This window comes from Dendropsophus ebraccatus, chromosome 8, assembly GCF_027789765.1.
Source record: "Dendropsophus ebraccatus isolate aDenEbr1 chromosome 8, aDenEbr1.pat, whole genome shotgun sequence".
Taxonomy (NCBI): Eukaryota; Metazoa; Chordata; class Amphibia; order Anura; family Hylidae; genus Dendropsophus; species Dendropsophus ebraccatus.
In genome coordinates this window covers 75,290,459-75,314,256 of record NC_091461.1, presented here as the reverse complement: position 1 = coordinate 75,314,256, position 23,798 = coordinate 75,290,459, and the positions used below count along the sequence as shown (strand labels likewise).

Genomic DNA, 23,798 nt, shown 5'->3' with positions numbered 1-23,798 from the left:
GAAAGAAGCCACTGCCATTAGGGAATACCATTGCCATGAAGGCATGTACTTGGTCCACAACATTATTTGGGTATCAAATGTTTCCCAACAGAACACTGCCCAGAACATCATCCTGCCACCCATGGCTCTGGTTTACCTTCTTCCTAGATAGTTTCTTGGGGCCATCTCTTCCCCAGGTAAGTGATGCACATGCAAATGTTCTTCCACATGATGTTGAATCAAATATATTTAATCAGACAAGATCATTTTTGAAACACCCCAAAGGACCTGCCCTTTTGGAATCTATTACATCTGACTCATGTCAAAAGTCACTTCTTGATTCCTAACATTTGCCTGTGTTTCCTGCCTCCAACACTAATAAAAAAAAAATAATACCTAATATTGTATACCTCACTCCTGGCCAGTGCTATTGTCAGTGGTTTTAATACAGTCGGGTAGAATGTAAATGTGCTTGTTCGCTACTCTCTGTTTTCTCTTGCTGACTGATCAATATTGATTCATCCAAGATATAAGATGACACATATATTTTTTTTGTACAAACATTGTTACCTTACACTAACCAATAAGGAACCTCATGTGCCATGTTGCTGTCCGCCCATTTTATTGTTTAGATAACTTTGTAGCCTCTCATGCCATGATCCCAAATCTCATTTTGTTCTTACACACCCATTCCTAAGAATGAATATAAGACTAGGGGGTGTCAATCATCCTCCCTCCTCCTGAGCCCAGCAGCCATATTAAAATAAAGTTCTCACCCCCCTGACTATGGGTGAGCATAGCAACTAAACAGCGTTAAAATCAACACCTAAGGCTACAAAATAATATAAAATCTCTCCATTTTCGAACCACTGCTGCAGTAGCTCCGTGTAACAGGAGTGGCGGTAGCAGACCGCCGCTGTCCCCTAAGGGCTGCCCAGACAATCGCCTGGGTTGACCTCCCCCACCCTCGGAGCTCCACGCGGTTAATCCCCCCCGCTCTCACCTGCTCCTCCTCGCTTGCTGTCGGTGTGTGTGATAGTGCCAGGCGCGGGAACGAGTAGCAAGCAAGAGCTGACCTAACAGGTTGGTGCTCGCTTGCTCTCCATATCGCTCCGTGTAATAGGGTCTTAAAGCTTTGGTCACTCACAGTAAGATAAAAGCAAAATACGACAGTAAGGCTTTGTTCACACATAGTATTTTGGTCAGTATTTTTTCAACCAAAACCAGGATTGGGTTGAAAGTGCAGAAAGGCTATGTTCCCGTCTTTTTAGGCAAAATACCGGCTGTTATTTTATAATGGTGGCCGTAATTAATTATCTTGATCCCTTTTTTTTGCCTAAAATAATTTGGATGTAATAATTTGCCACATTAAGGTTTATGGAAAAATATCAGTCTGCGCACATACAGAATACATTTTTACAATATGTGCACAGATGGCTGTTTTTCCATAGACTTTAATGTTGCACATTATTATATTCAAAATACAGCTGTGTTTTATACTCATTTTACTGTTGTTTTTTGCCTTTATTTTACTGTGTGTGAATGTAGCCTAAAAGTAAATGATATAAATCTACATAATCACTGAACAATTTGCATGTGCAATTTACTTATGGATAGCATTGTTTTTTTCATTAAAGGATTTTCCAACATATTTCCCTTTGGCTGATTTGATTTATGTGCTGTGGTAATGGTTATACTATGTATGTCAATTGTTTTCTGTTTATGATTGTAATGAATATGGATCACTTTGTTGTTATTTGTTTTCATGTTGATTTTTCTTTGTTTGCTGATTGGGTTCACAAAAGCCTCATTAAATTCTTTGTTATTATACAATAAAACATTGAAGGGTACAGGAAAAAAGGATGTGAATATCTAAAGCTAAATTGACAATATTCACCCTTCCCATAAGGAATACATCCGTTGATGGGAGAATACATTCTGTTTATTGATCAGTTTGTAACAAAGCAAAAACATATGGTAATAAAACTTTTTAAAAAATGATAACATTATGAAATAGGAGATATCCATGTATATATAAATACAATATGATTTTTCTACACTCTGGTAAGTAAATCGACTACTGAATAATTTATGCAACTTTTCATTGATGAGTGTAATCTAAACATTGCAGGTCTGCTCTCTATTTGCCTAGAAACCAGGGTGAACTGTGATGCATGGTTGCCTGTTCATTGATTTTTAGTAGAGATGAGCAAATCTATGGTAGCAATGAAGCAAAGTGCTTTGTTCCTATCTGTATTCTGCTCATCGGGCTGTGGGCTTTGAAGTGTGCTCTGCTCCCTGATGCTCCTCCCTGAATGATGGAAAGAGATGGATCCAGTCCTGGGAAATAGGGAGGTGTTTTCCAGGACTGGATCCATCTTTTCCCAGCACCTAGGGAGGAGTGGCACGGAGCAAAGCAGACCAATGAGCGCAATACAGATAGGAACAAATAGCTTTGCTTCGTTCCTACTGTAGATTCGCTTTTCTCTAATCTGTAGTCCAGGGTATTCATGAGCTGCGGCTCCACCTGACCACTTACTGCTGATTAACAGCTGTCTCCCCCTATGTACAATTTAAGTAATGAATATAGCAGACTATAGTGCTGAGAGGATTAGTGGGCTCAGCTCGTCCTGCAGATGGACAACATTGATGAAAATAACTGCAAGGAGAAAGTAATACAGTGCTTGAATCAGGGTTTCTTTTACTACTTTAGGCTATGTTCACACACAGTATTTTTTATCAGTATTTTGCAACCATTAAATGGCATTCATCCACTCAATTTCAACAGGATGTGAACATAGCCTTTCTGTGTTGTCAATCCACTCCTGGTTTTGGTTGCAAAATACTGGCCTGAATACTGAGCAAAAATACTGTGTGGGAACATAACCTTATGCTGCTTTCAGATGGAGTAGTACAAATCTAGTAATAGATCCCCTTTAAGGCTATGTTCACACAATGTTTTATTTTTATCCTTTTACGGCTGTCGACCCTGGTTGTACCCGTATGTCCTACGTCACCTAGGGGACTTCAGAGCGGGGCCGCGCGGCGGCCCTGCTCTGAACCGCCACGGTCCCAAGTGCTGCTTGTAGCCCCGGACCGCGGCTATTAGCGGGCACAGTCCCATCACCGTGCCCGCTTATTAAGGATTCAGATGCAGCTGTCAAAGTTGACAGCTGCATCTAAATACTAACTGCAGCTTTATCCCTGGTGTCTAGTGGGTGGATCGCCCCCCCCCCCCCCACGACGCAATCACGGAGGGTCAATCCCTGCTTCTGACCTGGGCCGGGGTCTGCGCCGAAATGGAGCTGATCTCGGCTCGGCACTCTGTTGCTTTTCCCAAAGTGCAAAATTGTGCATTTTTTGTCGCATCAAATCCAGAAAAAAATTAATTAAAAGTGATCAAAAGTTGCATATGGGAATAAAGCGATTTTAAGGAACATATATTTGTTAACAATGGTTTGAATTTTTTAAAAGCCATCAAATAAAATAAAAGTTATACAGTATAGATATGGTTGTAATCGTAAGAACTTGAGGAACATATATAACAAGGGCGTATAGCTTTAAAACATTGTACTTTATGCAAAAATTCTGCCTGCCATTGCAAAGTACAATTAGTGGCGCAAAAAATAAGGACTCATGTGGGTTTGTAGGTGGAAAAATGCAACTGCTATGGCCTTTTAAGCACAAGGAGGAAAAAACGAAAACGCAAAAATTGAAATTGGCTCAGTCCCCAGAGGGTTAAATTACAATGCGGTCGAATTATGCAAAATATGGCCATAAAATAGCAAAAAAAAGACATTGTGTTAACGTAGCCCAAATGGGTACTCCAGAATTTTTAATAAAAGATGTATGTTGCTAGGGGGCTGTGATAACTAAAAAATTAAGAGTGCTCCCAGTCCCCACTGCTCCCCAATTGTAGCTGCTTCAGAGATATCATGCTGAAACAGTTTGTGCTCTGACATGTCTCAAAAGGAGCTATGATTTGAGAGCAGTGGGAGACCGAAAGTCGCTGCACTGGTAGGTGCAGGGATGCAGGGAGGTAGGTATGTATATTTATTTTTTAGCAGCTCCCAGCAACATATGACAAATTTTAAAATCCTAAAACATCCCGTTAAGCTTCATAATTGACCTTTTTTATATAGTTCTTATTTATTGTACTTTGTGAAATCTTATTTATATCTTATCTCTAGGCTATTCTATGATCATAAGACCATTGCTGGGGAAATTTACTATGGTAAAAGCTTTCTTGATATATGCACATACAGACCCATGTCTGCAGAACCAAATGAGCTCTTCTCTCTGGGCATGGGGTCATCAGAAACATGAGAATGAGAAAATTCAGCTATACCTGAAACCCTCATCTTCAGTGTATAGCAGGCCCGGACTGGTAATCTGGCAAACCGGGCAAATGCCCGCTGGGCTGGCCGGATTACCAGTCCGGGGGCCGCCCAGACTGCAAAGAAAAAAAAAAAAAAAAAGACATTATAAATAAACAGCCCCGCCGCGGCCCTCTGCCGCTGTGCTGCTTAATCAGTAGCAGAGGGCCGCTGCCGGGCTGAAGACTGCGTGGTGGGCCGGGAGGGGGGAAAAAAACAAACAACAACATGCTGGCTGCGCCGGAAGATGAGCGAGAAGACGCGCGCTGCCGGGGGAGGAGCGGCAGGAACGGGTGACAGGTAAGATGATGTTTTGTTTTTTTTCGGGGGTAGGGCACTATGGATGGGTCACTGCTGGTGGGGCACTGTGGGTGGTGGCAAAATACGGGGCACAGAGAGGCATAGCATAACAAGGGGACACAGAGGACATAGAAAAGTATTTGGGGCAAAGAGGGGGCATGGAAAAAGCTATATATGGGCACAGAGGGGATATTTAAAAACCATATGGGGCATATAAAACTAAGGGGGCACACAGAAGTACTTTATACATTGTAGGGGGCAAGAGGGGGCATAGAACACTATGGGGCACAAAGGGGGCATTTAAAAACTATATGGGGCATAGAGGGGGCATACGAACATGGGGGCACAGTGGGGATATATATACACTATATGGGGGCACAGTGGGGATATATATATACTATATGGGAGCACAGTGGGGATATATATATACTATATGGGGGCACAGTGAGGATATATATACACTATATGGGGGCACAGTGGGGATATATATATATACTATATGGGGGCACAGTGAGGATATATATATACTATATGGGGGCACAGTGGGGATATATATACACTATATGGGGGCACAGTGGGGATATATATATACTATATGGGGGCACAGTGAGGATATATATATACTATATGGGGGCACAGTGGGGATATATATACTATATGGGGGCACAGTGGGGATATATATATATACTATATGGGGGCACAGTGAGGATATATATATACTATATGGGGGCACAGTGGGGATATATATACACTATATGGGGGCACAGTGGGGATATATATACACTATATGGGGGCACAGTGGGGATATATATATATACTATATGGGGGCACAGTGAGGATATATATATATACTATATGGGGGCACAGTGGGGATATATATACTATATGGGGGCACAGTGGGGATATATATACACTATATGGGGGCACAGTGGGGATATATATATATATACTATATGGGGGCACAGTGAGGATATATATATACAATATGGGGGCACAGTGGAGATATATATACTATATGGGGGCACAGTGGGGATATATATACACTATATGGGGGCACAGTGGGGATATATATATATATACTATATGGGGGCACAGTGGGGATATATATATACACTATATGGGGGCACAGTGGGGATATATATATACTATATGGGGGCACAGTGGGGATATATACTATATGGGGGCATAGTGGGGATATATATATACTATATGGGGGCACAGTGGGGATATATATATATACTATATGGGGGCACAGTGGGGATATATATACACTATATGGGGGCACAGTGGGGATATATATACACTATATGGGGGCACAGTGGGGATATATATATACTATATGGGGGCACAGTGGGGATATATATATACTATATGGGGGCACAGTGGGGATATATATACTATATGGGGGCACAGTGGGGATATATATATACTATATGGGGGCACAGTGGGGATATATTTACTATATGGGGGCACAGTGGGGATATATATATATATATACTATATGGGGGCACAGTGGGGATATATATATATATATATATATATTTACACACACTATATATGGGCACAGTGGGGATATATATATATATATATATATATATATATATATATATATATATATATATATATATATTTACACACACTATATGGGGGCACAGTGGGGATATATATATAATATATATATATGTATATACACACTATATGGGGGCACAGTGGGTATATATATATATACACACTATATGGGGGCACAGTGGGGATATATATATACACTATATGGGGGCACAGTGGGGATATATATATATATATATATATATATATATATATATATATACACACTATATGGGGGCACAGTGGGGATATATACACTATATGGGGGCACAGTGGGGATATATACACTATATAGGGGCACAGTGGGGATATATATATATACACTATATGGGGGCACAGTGGGGATATATATATACACTATATGGGGGCACAGTGGGGATATATATATATATATATATATATATATACACACTATATGGGGGCACAGTGGGGATATATATATATACACTACATGGGGGCACAGTGGGGAGATAGATATATATATATATACTATATGAGGGCACAGTGGGGTTATATATACCCTATATGAGGTCACAAAGGGGCTATGTATACTATATGGGGGTGCAGAGAGGGCTATTATATGGGCACAGAGTGGGCACTATTACAGTGTGTGGCAATACATGGGGACTGTGTATAGAAGTAAGGATGGTGCTAATGCCAGGAGCCTAAATTCTTTGTCTGGCAGATTCTGTGGAGATGAATTGTGCTCGGGAGAATAGTCATGATGGCCGGGCCTGATGGGAAAGAAAAAAGAAAGTGAGCGACTCTGATCACAGAAGACGCCACCTGTGAGTCCAGTGTAATCACTTATGTAGGGGCAAGAGTGGGGGGATACTTAGGTTATGGGGGGCTCAGGCACATCCTTGCACAGGGATCCTCTGCTGTCTGTGTCCACCCCTGCTGACAGCTAATATTGCATCTTCTGAGGACAGTCCTGCTGCTCACACACTATATAATAGTACTAATAGTGTGTGACATAGTAATAATAACAGCAAGTGTTTACTGTGCGAGGGATAATATATTTGGGAGTCTGATAGGGGAACAGCACAATGACAGGAGAGCGGACAGAGCCTCTGTAACTGTTCTGTATTCTACCTGTGACTGCGTTTGATAACTGCTGTATACTCTTCTATAGTCTGCAGGGTGTAATACTCTGCAACATCTGTGTACACCTGGTAGCTGATATCACTGCTATATTCTATTCTGTAGTCTTGAGGGTGTAATAGTCTGCTGCATCTGTGTACACCTGGTATGTAATATCACTGCTGTATTCTATTCTATAGTCTTGAGGGTGTAATAGTCTGCTGCATCTGTGTACACCTTGTATCTGGTGACTATATGGTCAGTGTATGGCGGTATTATTAATTATATTGGTAGTGTACACTTATTTTTCTTCTGTGATAATTCTGGGCTTCACATATGTAAGAAAGTAATGTGACTAAGTAGAGCTAAAAATTCTTCTGTTGGAAATAGTTGGCAAAATGGGTGTGTGTGTGTGGGGGGGGGGGGGGGCAACGATATATATGGGGGCTGGTGGGGGTTTTGTGCCCGGGCTGCTTTTCAGCCCCAGTCCGGCTCTGGTGTATAGGCTGTGTCTGTATTGTAGATCAGCTCCATTCAATTGACTAATAATATAACACATAATAACAAGCAAAAGTGTGAATCCCAAAGTGTAAAGAAACGTATTGACTTATATTCACAGAGAAATGTTTAAAGTTTTGATCAGTCTGGTTGTTCAGCCCCCATCCATTATAAGATACAGCCAGCTGAGCACTTCTCTCCCTAACGCTCTGATCTACCCTTTAAACCCGCTATACATATTTATCAAACAAACCAGCTTTTTTTGTTGGGTTTTGCATTCAAAAAATCAGCCATCTCTAGTGTGGAGGGAATATTGGCTTTTAGTTTTGTCTTGTGAAAAACCACATTAGATTTACCAAGGGCATGAGACACAGTAAGGGCGGGTTCACACTGAGGAATTCTCGCGGATTTTCTGGCTGAATCCGCAGCAAAAATCTGGCAGAATTCCGTGCGAATTCTGCGACAATTCCGCATGTTTTCTGCGCGGATTCCACACGATGACGCAATGAGCGCAAATAAAGCAGAAATTTTTCCTCTTGCTTTCCTCTACAATTCCTCGAGAATTCCTCAGTGTGAACCCGCCCTAATACTGGAGGTTTGGGGGACCAAAGCATTGCAGGATTGTTGGAAACCTGACAAATAAGTCAGATAGGTCAGTGAGCCAGGGAGTGAAGCACTTATGGTTCTCCTAACCTAGTGATCAGTGGGAGTCTGGATACAAAGACAGAAATTGATAAAAAAATTTGACATGTAACATGTGACAAGTAAAAAGTGTTTTATAGTAATACTTTCACTTTGTAAGTGTACTACTAAAATACAGGTACAGTCTTATAATAGTTAAAGGGGTATTCCACTCAAACATAACTTTTGATATGTTGCTGCCCATGGTAATACTAACATTTCATACTTGTTATTGTCTATTCAGTCTCCTCCTCCCAGTTTTCCACTGCTGCTTTCTCTCTGTCCCCCTCTGCTCCCCCCTCCCTTTTGAGACAGCTGATGAAAACAGGTCCCTGACTGACTTTATCTGCAACTTTGTAGTGCCTATATAATGCTGGGAGGGTTAATTACAGTGCGTTCATTAACAAATTGACCTCAGAATAACCCTCCCAGCATTACAAAGCAGCTACAATGTTGCAGATAAAGCCAATCAGTGATTTGTTTACATTAGCCATCTCAGAAGGGAGGGGCTAGGAGAAGGAGAAAAACTTACCAACAGATTTTTGTGTTTTCAGTAGAAAGCAGCAGCTCAGAACTGGGGAAGGAGACTGAATAATAACAATAATGGAATGAATTGTTAATCTCACCATGGGCAGCAACATATAAAAAAACATATCATACCTCTTTAAATGTGGCTTATATCTCCAATCATCCAAACAAGCAATATGTGTCTGTGAGCTAAAAACTGAAGGCACTTAACTATTTGCAGATTATGCCAAGAGCTAAATCCAATTTTATGCAAAGACTATATGAGCTTGTTATAGTAGACTGCCTACCTGTATTTGCAATCTTTCCTCTGCCTGCATAGTGTCCCCTTGTCTGTCGTGTTTTTCATCCTAAAGATGCATCCTTCGTTTTCCTTTTTTTTAAATTTCTTCCTGCTGTGAGAGTGGAAGAGGTAATAATACATGCCTATCTATTATAAATCTGCAGCATATTTCCTATAACAGATAGAACATCTTGTGACTGCTGTATCGGTAGCTCATGTATGAAAATGGCAGTGACCTGACTAGAAGAATAGAAGAATCTGAAGTACAGAGAATCTAAACTGAAAATACACAGAAGGTAATTCCAAAAAGTGAAAAGGAGTCTTAAAGGAGTATTAACGCTAATGTACCATCAGGTAAATCGCTTCAAGTTTTTTACATGAATGGATAGGAGTGGGAATACCATTGCCACAGTCCTTTTTATAAACCATTGCCTGGTTCCCGCGCGTGGTGCTGGTCTATTCCCGGGCACTGGTTGGGCATGCAGCACTGGGGGCAAGCCTGCCGGCCCCTAGTGTGATGAAACCCCTCCATTCTGTGATGCGGCTTCATTGATTCTAATGAAGCTGTGTCACTAAGGGAGAGGGGATTGTCACACTGCGGGCCAGTGGGTCTGTCCTAGTGCTTCATGCTTTGCCGGTGCCCGGAAATAGACTGGCACCACGCGAGGGAACCAAGCACCAGGTTCAATGAAAGGACTGCGGCACCGGCATTCCTGCTCTGGTGCCGATCCATTCATGTGAAAAACTTAAAACGGGGTACCTGATGGTACATTCGCTTGAAATAAAAAGCATTTTTCTAACACATTGCTTTAATAAAATTATATTACTTTGTAATATCATTGCATTAAAATAAATGTATTGTTTTTGTGTTACATAGTCATTATGTAAGGGCAGCAGTAAGGGGTGACACAGGCCCTTCTGCTGCCACCAACATTTGTGTCGGGAACTGCAGAGCAGTCTAAGCCCTGCAGGTTTTGATCCCCTGCCTTGATCAAGAGATGATGCACAGCAATATACAGATCTGGATCCCATTCCCCTCTGTGTACTGTATACTCTTATATACAGAGCCCGAAGGAAGACTCCTGGCACATCTGTTCTGCTAGTGGTCCTAGCACAGTGAGTGGTGATGGCAATCTGTACAGGTACTGTATATAAGAGTATATGGTACACAGGGGGAAAGGACCCTGCCCTGCGTAGGACTGTGTGGTAGCGCTAGAACAGAGCAGGGGGCCAGGTTGAGGAGCCCGCTCAACCACTGCTACCATTCAACAGAAGTGGCTATGAAACTTAAAATGATACATTTATTAAGATGAAGTTATACCCCTAGAACATAGAAACATGTTTTTATTCTATAGTGAAAAAAGGTAAAAACGCTTTCCTGAGCTCCTGAAGTGCAACAATCTGAAACACCCCCATACTCCCCTCTCCCATACCTGAGCCTGCTTAAAGGGGTATTTTGGAGAAAAAGATTGTTTTTAAAACTACTGTTGTCAAAAAGTTACACAGATTTGTAAATTACTTCTATTAAAAAAAAAATGAAATCTTCCAGTACTTATCACTGCTGCCACCTCCAATGTAATAAAGATTTTAGGATTTATTACTCCTCTAGTAATCTCCTGCCGTGGGCAGAGTTGGCAGCAGAGAACACTGTGTAAGGGTATGATCACACTGAGGAAAAGAGGCAGAAATTCCAAGCAGAATCCCAGCTCGGAATTCCACCTGTCTCAGTGTCTCAACGATAAGTATAAGGCGCCTCCGCTCTCCACAGCTCTCCTCTGAAAGAATTGACATGTCTTCTGCCTCTTATCCTTAGGGCCCTATTCCACAATTATCATTCGAATTATCGTTACATAGTTCGGATCCAAACGATAATCGTTCGGTTGAATAGCAGTTAATGATTAAACGACGAGAAATCGTTGATCGCTTAATAAGACCTGGACCTATTTTTATCGTTGCTCGTTCGCAAATCGCTCGCATTGAATATGACGTTGTTTGGTCGCTCGCAGTACCAATGAACGCAATAGCGATGACAAGATGACCACAAGAGTGATTGTAAGTAAGAATACATCACTTCCTGTAGGGCATACAATAGCTGGTAAGTACTGGGAGACTTAAGATTTTTTAATAGAAGTAATTTACTAATCTGTATAACTTTCTGACACCAACTGATTTGAAAAGATTTTTTCTTCTCCGGAGAACCCCTTTAAGACTCTAGGTTTAAATGAAGGAGGGGGCGATGAGGAGACATTTCAGCTTTCCTGCTCTTCAGGAGCTCAGAAAAGCCTCTTTGTACCAGAGAATAAAAGCATTTTTAAAAGCATTTTTCTATATCCTCGAAGCAGAGGCGTAGCTGGTCTTTCCTGCACCCGGGGCAAAAATGTCTGGAGGACGTTATAGGACTGCTAGTAGTGATGTCTATACAGAGGGATGGGGGAAGATTACACGCTATAGATATATAAGCCTGCAGGACATTATATAACTACTAGCAGTGACCTCCATACAGAGGATTTCTGGGGGCAGATCACACTTTATAGATATATAAGCCTGCAGGACATTATAGAACAGCTAGCATTGGTGTCTATAGGGGGATGGGGGGAGAGGGGATGTCTTCCCCTCTGCTGCTCTTCTCTAGGCCTCTGCTCCCTGGATCTGACAGACCAGCTGACTGCAGGAGGGAGGCTTCCTATATACAGGCAGCACTAGACACAGGACTCACCTCCAGCTCTGTGCTTAGTGATGGATGTGACAGGCAGCCATGCTCCCAGCTCCCATCTCTTTAGGAGGGTCAGGCTGACAAGTGACACACTGACAGCCCAGCCTCTTTCATGGCAGATCACAGTGCAGAGTGATCTTCTGCCATTCCAGCTACTGCTGTATATATACCCTAGCTGCACAGAGCATCAGCAGCTAGGGTATATACATCTATATCATAAAAATCAAAGTCTGTCTGTCTGTCTGTCCTTCTGTCTGTCTGTCCTCTATAGACTTCCAAACGCCTCAACCGTTTGACCCCAAATTTGGCACACAGATACATTGGGTGCCCGGAAAGGTTATTGCGAAGGTCCCGTCCCCGCCAGATGTACAGGAGGGGAGGGGGAGGGGAAAGAGAGGCGCTCCATAGAGAAGAATGGGAAAATCTCCTCACTGCAAACACAGGTGATATAATTAGCTGCAGCAGACACGGCAGTTGGAGCCTTAGCAACCAATAGGATTACTGCTTTCATTTTCACAGGGAGCAATGGTTGCTAGGGAAGCTGCCTCACAACATCCACAGTAATAACTGGTAGACCCCCTACTCCATCTATACAGTACATGTATATACAGGACCCCCTACTCCATCTATACAGTACATGTATATACAGGACCCCCTACTCCATCTATACAGTACATGTATATACAGGGCCCCCTACTCCATCTATACAGGACATGTATATACAGGACCCCCTACTCTATCTATACAGTACATGTATATACAGGGCCCCCTACTCTATCTATACAGTACATGTATATACAGGACCCCCTACTCTATCTATACAGTACATGTATATACAGGACCCCCTACTCCATCTATACAGTATATGTATATACAGGGCCCGCTACTCCATCTATACAGTACATGTATATACAGGACCCCCTACTCCATCTATACAGTACATGTATATACAGGGCCCCCTACTCCATCTATACAGTACATGTATATACAGGACCCCCTACTCCATCTATACAGTACATGTATCCAGGACCCCCTACTCCATCTATACAGTACATGTATATACAGGGCCCCCTACTCCATCTATACAGTACATGTATATACAGGGCCCCCTACTCCATCCATACAGTACATGTATACACAGGGCACAATAGGTATACCAAACTGTGACTGGGTAACACTGCCACACCAGACCTGACCAATACCGCCATACTGTGCTGGATAACACTGTCATACCAGACCTGACCAATACCGCCATACTGTGACTGGATAATACTGCCATACCAGACCTGACCAATACCTGCAAACTGACTGGGTAACACCGCCACACCAGACCTGACCAATACCGCCATACTGTGACTGGATAACACTATCATATCAGACCTGACCAATACTGCCATACTGTGACTGGATAACACCGCTATACCAGACCTGACCAATACCACCATACCGTGACTGGATAACACCACCACACCAGACCTGACCAATACCGCCATACTGTGACTGGATAACACTGCCACACCAGACCTGACCAATACCGCCATACTGTGACTGGATAACACCGCCATACCAGACATGACCAATACCGACACACTGTGACTGAATAACACTGCCATACCGGTAAATACAACCCTGCAGGTATACAGGACACTACAGGTATACAGGACCCTAAAACTATACACTACAGGTGCACGGGACCTCCACAAAACTATATACTACAGGTCATGACCTCAAACTTTACACTACAGGTATAAAGGACCCCAAAACTATACACTACAGGTATACAGGACCTCCACCAACTATATACGTCAGGTATACAGGACCTCCACCAACTATATACTACAGGTATACAGGACCCCAAACTATACACTACAGGTATACAGGACCCCAAAACTATACACTACAGGTATACAGGACCTACACCAACTCTATAATACAGGTATACAGCACCTTCACCAAATCTATACTACAAGTATACAGGATCCCAAAGCTATATACTACAGGTATACAGGAACTCCACCAGCTATATACTACAGGTATATAGGACCCCAAACTATACACTACAGGTATACAGGACCTCCACCAACTCTATACTATAGTTATACAGGACCCTCAAACTATTCACTACAGGTATACAGGACCCCCAAACTATATACTACAGGTATACAAGACCTCCACCAATTATACACTACAGGTATCCAGGACCCTCAAACTATAAACTACAGGTATACAAGACCTCCACCAACTATACATTACAGGTATACAGCACCAACTATATACTACAGGTATACAGGACCCCCGAACTATACAGTACAGGTATACAGGACCTTCACCAACTGTACACTGCAGGTATACAGGACCTCCCTCAACTATACACTACAGGTATACAGCCCCCCCTCAACTACACACTACAGGTATACAGGACCCCCCCCCCCAACTATACACTATAGGTATACAGCCCCCCCCAACTATGCACTACAGATATGCGAGACCCCTAAAAACTATACATTGTGGGTATACAGAACCCCTCCAACTATGCACTACAGGTATACACTAATTCCACTGATTAACTCAGATGAAACAATACCTTTAGCTTGGCCTCCTGGGCACCTTAGAACAAATTTAACTAACACACTGACACTTTATACCCGGGCAGCGCCGGGTACATTTTCTAGTATACAATAACAATGGGGGAGATGTTTCAGTCGTTTTCTTCAGCTGCACATACCTGGTCTTCCTCCTCCTGATCATGCTGCCGCTATGAACCCACCCCCTGCTGCTTCCTCTGTATGTGTGTGCTGCCCTGCAGAGGCTGATGGGACGGCCCCTGCTCTTACTGATAGGTGGGAAGGGCCCCTACTGCTAGCCGTGTCCCCGACAGCAAAACTCAATACTGCCCTGATGCGTGCCCTACTACAGCACAGCCTCCCTGCACACACAGCCTCAGTAGCTTTGAAAATGACAGGGGCTGTGTGTGCAGGGAGGCTGCCCCCCTGCCCCCCTGTCCCCCCCCCTTGCTACGCCCCTGCCTCTAAGCATAGACTGATATATCAAGGGTACCATGGGTCTCCTTGGCCTTACAGCATCTAAAAGTGTCAGCGGTTTGGAACATAAATTACAGCTGACAGATTCTGCAGTATTCTCAAGTATCTGCAGTTATGATTAGTCAATGGATTAGTGGACATAAAAGTTGAGCAAACTATGAGCTCGCTTAAATTCGTCCGAACCCAAGTGTGCTGCATTTGATTAGCGATGGCTGCTGAAATCGGATGCAGCCCCATGAGTCATTGAAAACAGGGAAATGGTGTGTTTACAGAGAAATTTATCTAACAGATTTTTGAAGCCAAAGCCAGGAATGGATTTGAGAAGAGGAGAAATCTCAATCTTTCCTTTATGACCTGTTCTCTGTTTATAGTGTGTTCCTGGCTTTGGCTTCACAAATCTGTCAGCTAAAGCTCTCTTTGTAAACACAGCCACAGAGTGTGCTTGAAGTTTGCTCAACCTCAACCTTAAGATCACATGAATTTGTTCAGATAGCCTTGGTCCTCTGAAATAAAATATGACATGAACTTATCTACTGTGATCCCTTACTTGTTCACCTAGTAAGGATCTATATATTCATATGAACTATAACCCCAAAACAGGATCAAATCCACAGTTCTTTTACCCCCTCAGCATGCATAGCAGAGGGTGTAAAGGCTGATATAGCTGAAAAACCAGTTGGCTGCTATTCCATGTGCGGTGCCATGTTTACATGTTACTCATTATAATCATACAAAGTCTATGTTGTTTTAGTTGCATTTCTCTCAGTGTAGTCAGACACATGACTGATGGTTTAATGTAGAGCACATTTGTTTAGTACAAATCCAGTAGGTAGACATACAGTACATACAGTCATTTTATACATGTGTAAGATACAAATTATAAGTGAGAAATATTAAGAAGTCTTTCATCACATCAGATTATAATTATGGCGCCATGTCCGAGGTTTTACCCGAAGTTTCCTTATGTGGTAAATAACATTTGAAAATGTTTATTTGAGCGGCACCAGTGAGGTCCATGAGGCAACACTGTTTTAGTACAGTTCTGCTGCGTTCTTGTTCTCTGGCTTAGCCCTATTAAGCTTCTCCTCTGAACATCGTCGGCGGCGGTTTTCTTCAGTGCACTCTCTCTGGCACAGTCCCTCCTCACTGCTGGCCTGCAGGCTGTCGAAAGTACTCTCTTTGGCATTATCTTTTTTCAGGTTTTTCTGCCCTTTATGTCTTCTCCTGCAAAGGCCTAAGCATTTCTCAATGCAGTTAAGTCTGGTCTCTGTGGTGCATGCATACATTCCAGCTGGCACTGCCAACACCATGGCACATACAATAACAATTATATGGATAAGTTTTTCCCTCTGTTCCAATTCACTGATGTCGCTGCCAGTCAAAAACACAATGCATTGTCCTTTTCGGGGTCGTTGGCTTTTTAATGTGATACAAACTTCATATTTAGTTGTTGGAAGCAAATCATTCACAGAATAGGTAAAAATGCCGGGACCAATATTTATGACTTCTTTCTCCTTGTCGTCGTATTTGCCAAAATAAATAGTATACCATGTTTCACTTGGATTCTCTGTCACGGCGAACCATTCTAAAGATATCCCATAAACTGTCTGCTTAGCTATTCTTATATCTATGAAGACATTCTCATCTGAAGACAACGAGGGACTAAAGGAGTATGAAGGAAACATTGAGGGGTCTCCTGCCCTTGGAGACTGGACGTGTACAATGATTGAAGTAGTAGAGTTGCCCAGGAAATTTTTGGCTACACAATTGTAGATGCCAGCATCTGCAAGGTGCACTACTGGGATCACCAGCTCAGATTTTATGGTCTCTTCATCTATGAAAATGGTGGACACTGTGAAAAGAAGAAAGTCATAGTCATCATTACCATAGTGGTCAATCTTATTTCTAATAGATGGTATTACGTAAAGCATTCTATAGGAGTTAACAACCTAGTTGTATTCTGGGGAAAGTTTTTTTTTTTTTAAAGAAGCGCTCCCCTCAAATACTTTTACTGTCCTCCTCGCTGCAGGCTGGTATGTATACTCACCTGGGATGAATGCTTTCCCGTGACTCTGCGTTAATTGACTCGCTGTCAATTCTTTAGGCTTATGGCTGATTAAGCTCCAGAATATCATTGAGACTATAGGACAGGTGAAACTTCAAGAGGAGACCGCCGTGCTCAAAATTTCCAACGAAATTCCGTAGTGTGCACATACTCTACGACTCTCCAGTCTACACCTTATCTCCATTCTTTTTCTCTCCTATACCGTTCCTATATCTTCCCCTACAGTCTCTAATCTAAAGTAAAAGAGAACAAAAAAAAGCACTCCATGTGCAGCACCAGATGCCATAGGATAGCTAAATGTAGTAATGGAGTAAAACCGGGTCCCCTCTCAACTGGCTGAGTTGTGCAAGATTGAGACACAACTCTCCATGCGTATACTCAAGAAAGAAACCAGTGTGCAGCCTTTCTGCAAACCCATGCCAGGGCCATAGCAAGCTGCAGTTTCTGTTCTATGCTTTATGTTGCCTTGCATGACTTTCATTTTTATTTTATCTATTCTATTTGCCCTGTATGTGTTATTTATTCCTTGCTTATTTGATTTATGACATCCAGCCTTGTATGATTTATTTTCCTTGTATGATTTATTTAATTTATACTGTGTTTTCTTGCATGATCCATTTGATACATATTTTTCATGATTTATCTTGCGTGTCATTTGACTGGATATTTTGTTTTATTGTATGTTATACCATTTTTGTTCCATACATTTCCCTATACCTGGTTTCTATGTCCCTAAATGCTTTAATATTTTTATACATTGTCTTATTTTATTTATATGTAGGAAACTTTTTAAGCTCCAGTACTCCTTTTGGTCTCTCCCAGTGTACAATCCTTACCATTGTTATCCCTTCCCCCACACACACTTTACTGTTTCATAGATCTTTCCCTTCCAGCTGGACCATGGTTTATTTTACTTGTGTGAATAAATATGTATTATGATGGTTTTCATATGTCGTTTGTTTACTATACATTATCCAGAGCGACAGTGTACAAGGCCTGAGAAGATGAAAATGTCAAATCCAGCCGCATATACTAATTGAATGTCCTACCCATTGCAAGAGTACTTCTATTTCCTGGAATCTGACCATTAGAGGGGAAAAAATCTTTACTCATAAAAGCAATAATCAGGCTGTGCATTCTAATTTAGAGTGTAGGTATCACCCATCATACAAGCACCTCCTAACATTTACACTGAGTATGTCCTATTTTCATTTTAATTCATTGTAATGGTAACCTGTTGAAAATAACACTGTTCTTAAGGAACTGCATGGCTAATATTTTGAAATGGTAGTCATGGTCCCATGTATGTGGTGTCCAAGGCTAATTGTTCTACTGCATTGGCTGAACCCAATAATTTTGGTAGGACCAGGCGACTGCCTATTGTGTATGAGCACTAATGTGAATGGGTGTGAATGGGAGTTCATTTACAGAACCCATCACCACCACTATGAAATGAATGGCACATGGCTTCTGACTGCATTTACTGTCAGTAGTAGTGTAGTGTGGGTGCAGTGGTTTTCCTGAATACCTGAATAGCTGATCAGCAATCGATGATCTATGTGTCTGTCTATCTATGTATCTGTGTTTGTGTGTCGGTTTGTTCATTGTGTATGTCACAGTCTCAAGCAAGGCCGTCTCCAAGTTTTTGCAGGCCCTTGGGCGACAGAGCCTCAGCGGGCCCCTTATTTACACACTATGCACAATAATGTGAGACATAACTTACATGTACAAACATACATTATTGACATAGAAACTGACTGACTGACACCGACACACAGCAGTTACAGCTCAGTCTTCTCCCTCTTCCTCTCTGTCGGGCTGCTCTGCACACTGTTGAGGACCTTTAGTTCATGTGATCAGGTCCTTAACCCTTTTCTCTCTCTGTGCAGGTCCTGCTCCGTCTCCTGTGTCTTCTGATGTTCAGTTCTCACCCTGCACTACAGTGAGCAGGCAGGCTAAACATCAGAAAACTAGGTCCCACTCCCTCTCTGGGCCCCTAGAGATGCTGTGGGGCACTTGCCCAGGTAAGCCTTGTGCTGACGCCGGCCCTGAAGCATTGACAGATTTGTTTTCAAAGATGTTCTGCAGTAGCTACTATTTATGCTGAGCTCTTATCTTTAGTTTAAAACCTTCCTACCCCATTACACATGGAAGATGTTTCCCCTGTACCCCACCCCCATTTTGCACTTGAGTAGTATTTATCTTATTTCAGCAATCATGTCATTAGCAGGTCTGCTTTTAAAGAGTTTCTGCAGCAACTGCTATTATTGCTGAGTTTTGATTTATAATACTATTAGTGTCTAGCACATATTGTCATCCCTCTTGCTGTACTTCTGCTGTATACTTCCACATGTTTATCTCCAAAGATGTCCTGCAGCTGGAGTTAATGCTGGATTCATTTTTAGTTCCAAGCATCCCCACCACCAGAAGCGGATTATAATAGGTCCTTTTCGGGCCATGGGGGGCCCATGGCCACCCAAAAAAAAATTATACTTTTAGTTGTGTATTGTTCCTGCATGAAGTTTTGCCATGATTTGCAAACAATCACTGCTTTTTTACTGCAATTTTGCACAAATCAGGGCATCATGACAATAACTATCCTGTACTATATACACCACGCTAGTGCTGCCATAGTTACAGCGGGGTGCGGAGGGGCCGAGGTTTGGTGAACAGCCCGGGGCCTATGGTAAAGTTAATCCGCCCCTGCCCACCACACATTGAAGGAGTCATAAATATTGTCCCTTGATGTTACACTTTAGTTGCATGTAGTTTATTTCAACTTATTTCCGGTGGGCCAATGAGTGTTGTCACGGAACATGTGTGTACCCCTCCCTTAAGGAGTGTCAGGACTTCCCGTAACACCTCTGTAACACTGCTGCCTGCGCCAGAACACAAAAGAGGAAGGCATGCAGGAGAGTAGAGGGGAGAAGCAATGAAGCACATAAGTGGTGCAGCATGTAGGAGGTGAGTTTTTTTTTTTTTATTTTATTTTTATTCTCACCATAAGTGCCATTTACTATAGGGGGACTACTCACAGGTGGCAACAGCACATGGGAGGGCCATCTACTATAGGGGTAGAAGCACAGAGGATCATTTAGTATAGGAGGCAGAAGCACATTTTTTAAAGGGACAGCAGCACAGGGGTCATCTACTTAAAGGGCAGCAGCACAGATGGCCATCTACTATAAAGAGCAGCAGCACAGGGAACCATCTTCTATACGGGGCTGCACAGGTTTATATGGGACTACACAGGGGGCCATCTTGTTGCTCTAGGGTCCTGTGGAGGGCAGGGCGTTTGAGGGGCCCAGGTTAGGTGGACAGCAAGGGGCCAAGGGTACATTTAATCCCCTCATGGCCTGGAGGTCTTTGTTATTCCATCCAGCAGAAAAATCTAAGCCATCATACAAAATGACACTTTTTCAGTCTTGGTTGGGTGATTGATGTCTATGAATGCTTTTGCATGAGATTTCTCAGTGCATATCGCAAACTGGCAAAAGATTCTTACTCTCAATTTCCCTCAATTCTCATCTCTGCTATATGTTACCTAAAATACAAATGCTCCTCTATCAGTCAGGTCCCTATAAAGGCCCTTATCACAGCGGATACCAGTCACAAAGTGTTCTTAAAAGGAGATGTAATAATGGGGACAGACACACGTGTCAGTGATGACAACATCAGTAACCTGCCATAGAATATGCTTATTTCAACTTACCATTATATGCTTTGGTATTTGATGGTTTTAATCCATGGGTCCATGATATTGATGGTGTAGGACTTGCAGTTATGAAACACACCAGTGTGACATTCAACCCTACCTGTACAGTAATGTTAGATGCTAAAGAGTTGGTGGTTGGCTTCATACAGCTCATTAACTCCAGTTCATGAAAGAACTTGCCAGCTTTAGAATCTGGACTTACACAGGTCAAGTAAGAATTCATCAATATAATAGGTGGGCTGACTGTTTTCATAAAATTGACAAAGCCTTTAAGCCGACAATCACACATCCAAGGGTTGTCATGTAGAGCCAAGACTACATTAGGACTTATATCAGGTCTTTCTGTTATGTGCGCTTTTTGATACAAGGGCCAGTTTGAAAACACATCTTTAGAGATGATGGTAAGCTGATTGAAGGATAAGTCTAAGTAGGTCAGATTGGACAGAAACTTCAATGCATGTTCCGGAAGAACATCTAATCTGTTGTGCTTGAGGTCCAAAATCCTTAAAGCAGGGGTGTCTTGAAAAGCAGTCCATGGTATCGATCGCAGTTTGTTTCCTTGTAGTCTTAGTTCTTTTAGACTTTTAAGATCTTCTAAGCTTTTCATGTGCATTAGAGTAATATTATTAAAATTAAGCCAGAGGTATTCTAATGAGCTAACCCCACCAAACAACCCCCGAGAAAGCTCGGTGAGGTGACATTTTTCTATTCTTACTTTGCGAATATCTGGAGGGATGTCATCTGGTATTCTGTTTAGAGAGGAGGACATGCAAAGTAGACTCCTGTAAAGTAGACAGCAGGCACAATGTCATTGCAGATTTTGTCATAACTTTACATTGTTTAATTAGTGATAAATGTAATACTATTACAGCCCTGTTCCATCATTTCAGCTTATTTGCAGGTCTCATGCATGAGGCTTAGAGTGCTGCCCTCCCCGTTACAATTGTAATAGAAACTACATTGATTATTTTTTCTCAAGAATCAAGAGAACAGCATGGATTACTTGTGCACAGGAAAGTTTAAAATGACTCTGTACAGGGGTATTATTATAGTATGGTGTATTATTAATGTCACTTGCATAGACAGCCATTAATGAAGAACCGGCAGGGGTATGCTAGAAGCAGATATATTTTAGAGTACAATGTTACTATGGTCCATCTAAATCACCTTCCCAAAATCCCCATGATATTACAATAGCAAAATAGCTCTAACAAAAGGAAGGATCTCAACCAATCCAGGTATTTTATGACCATATATATGAACATAGAAGTCATCTATCAAAACACGTTACATTATGTTGTATTTAGGGCGTGCATCAATGGACACTACGCATATTCTTATAAAATATAATTGTTAAGGGAATGAAAATAAAGAATTAAATGGTATAGAAATGATTTACTCTTTAATGTCGTCTTCCACCTGCAATAAGGACATATTACTTACCGTCCAAAAGTGTCATTTGAACAGGAACATCCAGGTACACAGGACAGAGACCCCAAGCCAAGTTCTGAGAAGAAAAGTAGTAAAAGAATGAGATTCCAAGCTGCAGCCATATTCTTTCTTGGGTATATACTCTACTCCTATTCTGAGAGACAAGCAGACAGGTTCCAAGTAGTAAATCCTATTAACATTAATCTTCCTTCAATCAGAGCAAATGGCTGTTGAAGACATTAATACAAATTTAAAGCGAAGGTTCGTTTTAACACTCAGACATACTTTTTTTTTTTTAAACGATATTTTATTACTGGCTTATGTAATATTTGAACATACATATTGAAAATTCATTACATATTCAAAAAGAAAGTCGCTCACAGGCAACAAAGGATTGTATGTTTACAATATCATACAGATACAATGAGCCTTTGTAATAACCTTAAAAGATATATTATCATATACAATACAACGTAGTCTTACCAAAAACATAAGTAGAAAAACAGTAATTTATAATATCACCTTAAAACATGGTATAGATGTCAGATATTCAAATATGCTACCAATAGAATGGAGAGAATTGTCTTTAACAGAGAAAGGGAAAAGCTTAAGATATTTGGAGTGCTCCCAGAGTTCCCTTTTGGGCGGCCATGCAATACCAATCAGTGTCCTTAAATTGATTAATGACAGAGTCTCTCTCTTCTATAGTAAAATCATGAATTAGAAATTGTGTCCATTTGGACATAAATGTTTTTGTTAATTTTTCTTTGGTGCGCAATACATCCAAAAGTTCCCAATGAAAGATCTCCTTCAGAGCCGAGATTACCTCAGAAATGTCTGGTAGAGTATCCAGTATCCAGTGTCTTAATAAACATTTCAGGGAAACTAATAGAGTTAAATGAATTCCTTTAGAAGTAAGTAATTTAGGAGAGGGAGTAGTAGAGTCTATATCAATAAAATGAAAAAGATAACTAATAGGGAGAAGTGGTATGGCATGGCCCCAAGTGGACAAAAGATAGAGCCGCACAGAGTCCCAAAATTCCTGCACTTGCGTGCAGGCCCAGGCACAATGAAACAAGTCTGCTTTAGGAAGTGAACATTTCGGGCAACTGTTTATGTGAGAAGTGTGGGAGCTGGAAAAAGGAATATTAAAGGCATATATAGCCTTGTGTATAAAGCGGAAATGTATTTCACGTAGAACCACATTGGGAGTGGCAGAATGCACTAGTTGAGATCCTCTCAATATTTGTTGGGTCAGATCCTCTGAAAAAATTACTGAGGACCATTTAAAAAAAAAAAATTTGTCTAGATAAATTCTTTTGAGAGCGTGATCTAAGTTCTCCATATGTATGTGATAAAGAATTATGAACTGGTGGTGTTGGGAATAGATTATCAAATTCTATATCACTTTCTGCTTCTGCTATGTCCCGCACTCTGGAAGTAAAAAAATTTAATTATAGAATCGTATTGAGGTAAATTAAATGAAGACAATTTAAATCGTGT

The 23,798-nt window shown here is 41.6% G+C and overlaps 1 protein-coding gene across 1 annotated transcript; it reads right to left on the bottom strand.

The window, feature by feature from the left end:
- Positions 1-15,873: 15,873 nt before the first annotated feature.
- On the bottom strand, positions 15,874-22,367 carry LRIT2 (leucine rich repeat, Ig-like and transmembrane domains 2). The gene is made up of 3 exons (XM_069979221.1): positions 22,308-22,367; positions 20,862-21,646; positions 15,874-16,936 (listed from the first exon to the last, which is right to left on the bottom strand). The coding sequence occupies exons 2-3, from the start codon at positions 21,631-21,633 to the stop codon at positions 16,116-16,118; spliced, it is 1,593 nt and encodes a 530-aa protein (XP_069835322.1). The 5' UTR covers positions 21,634-21,646; positions 22,308-22,367; the 3' UTR covers positions 15,874-16,115.
- Positions 22,368-23,798: the final 1,431 nt, after the last annotated feature.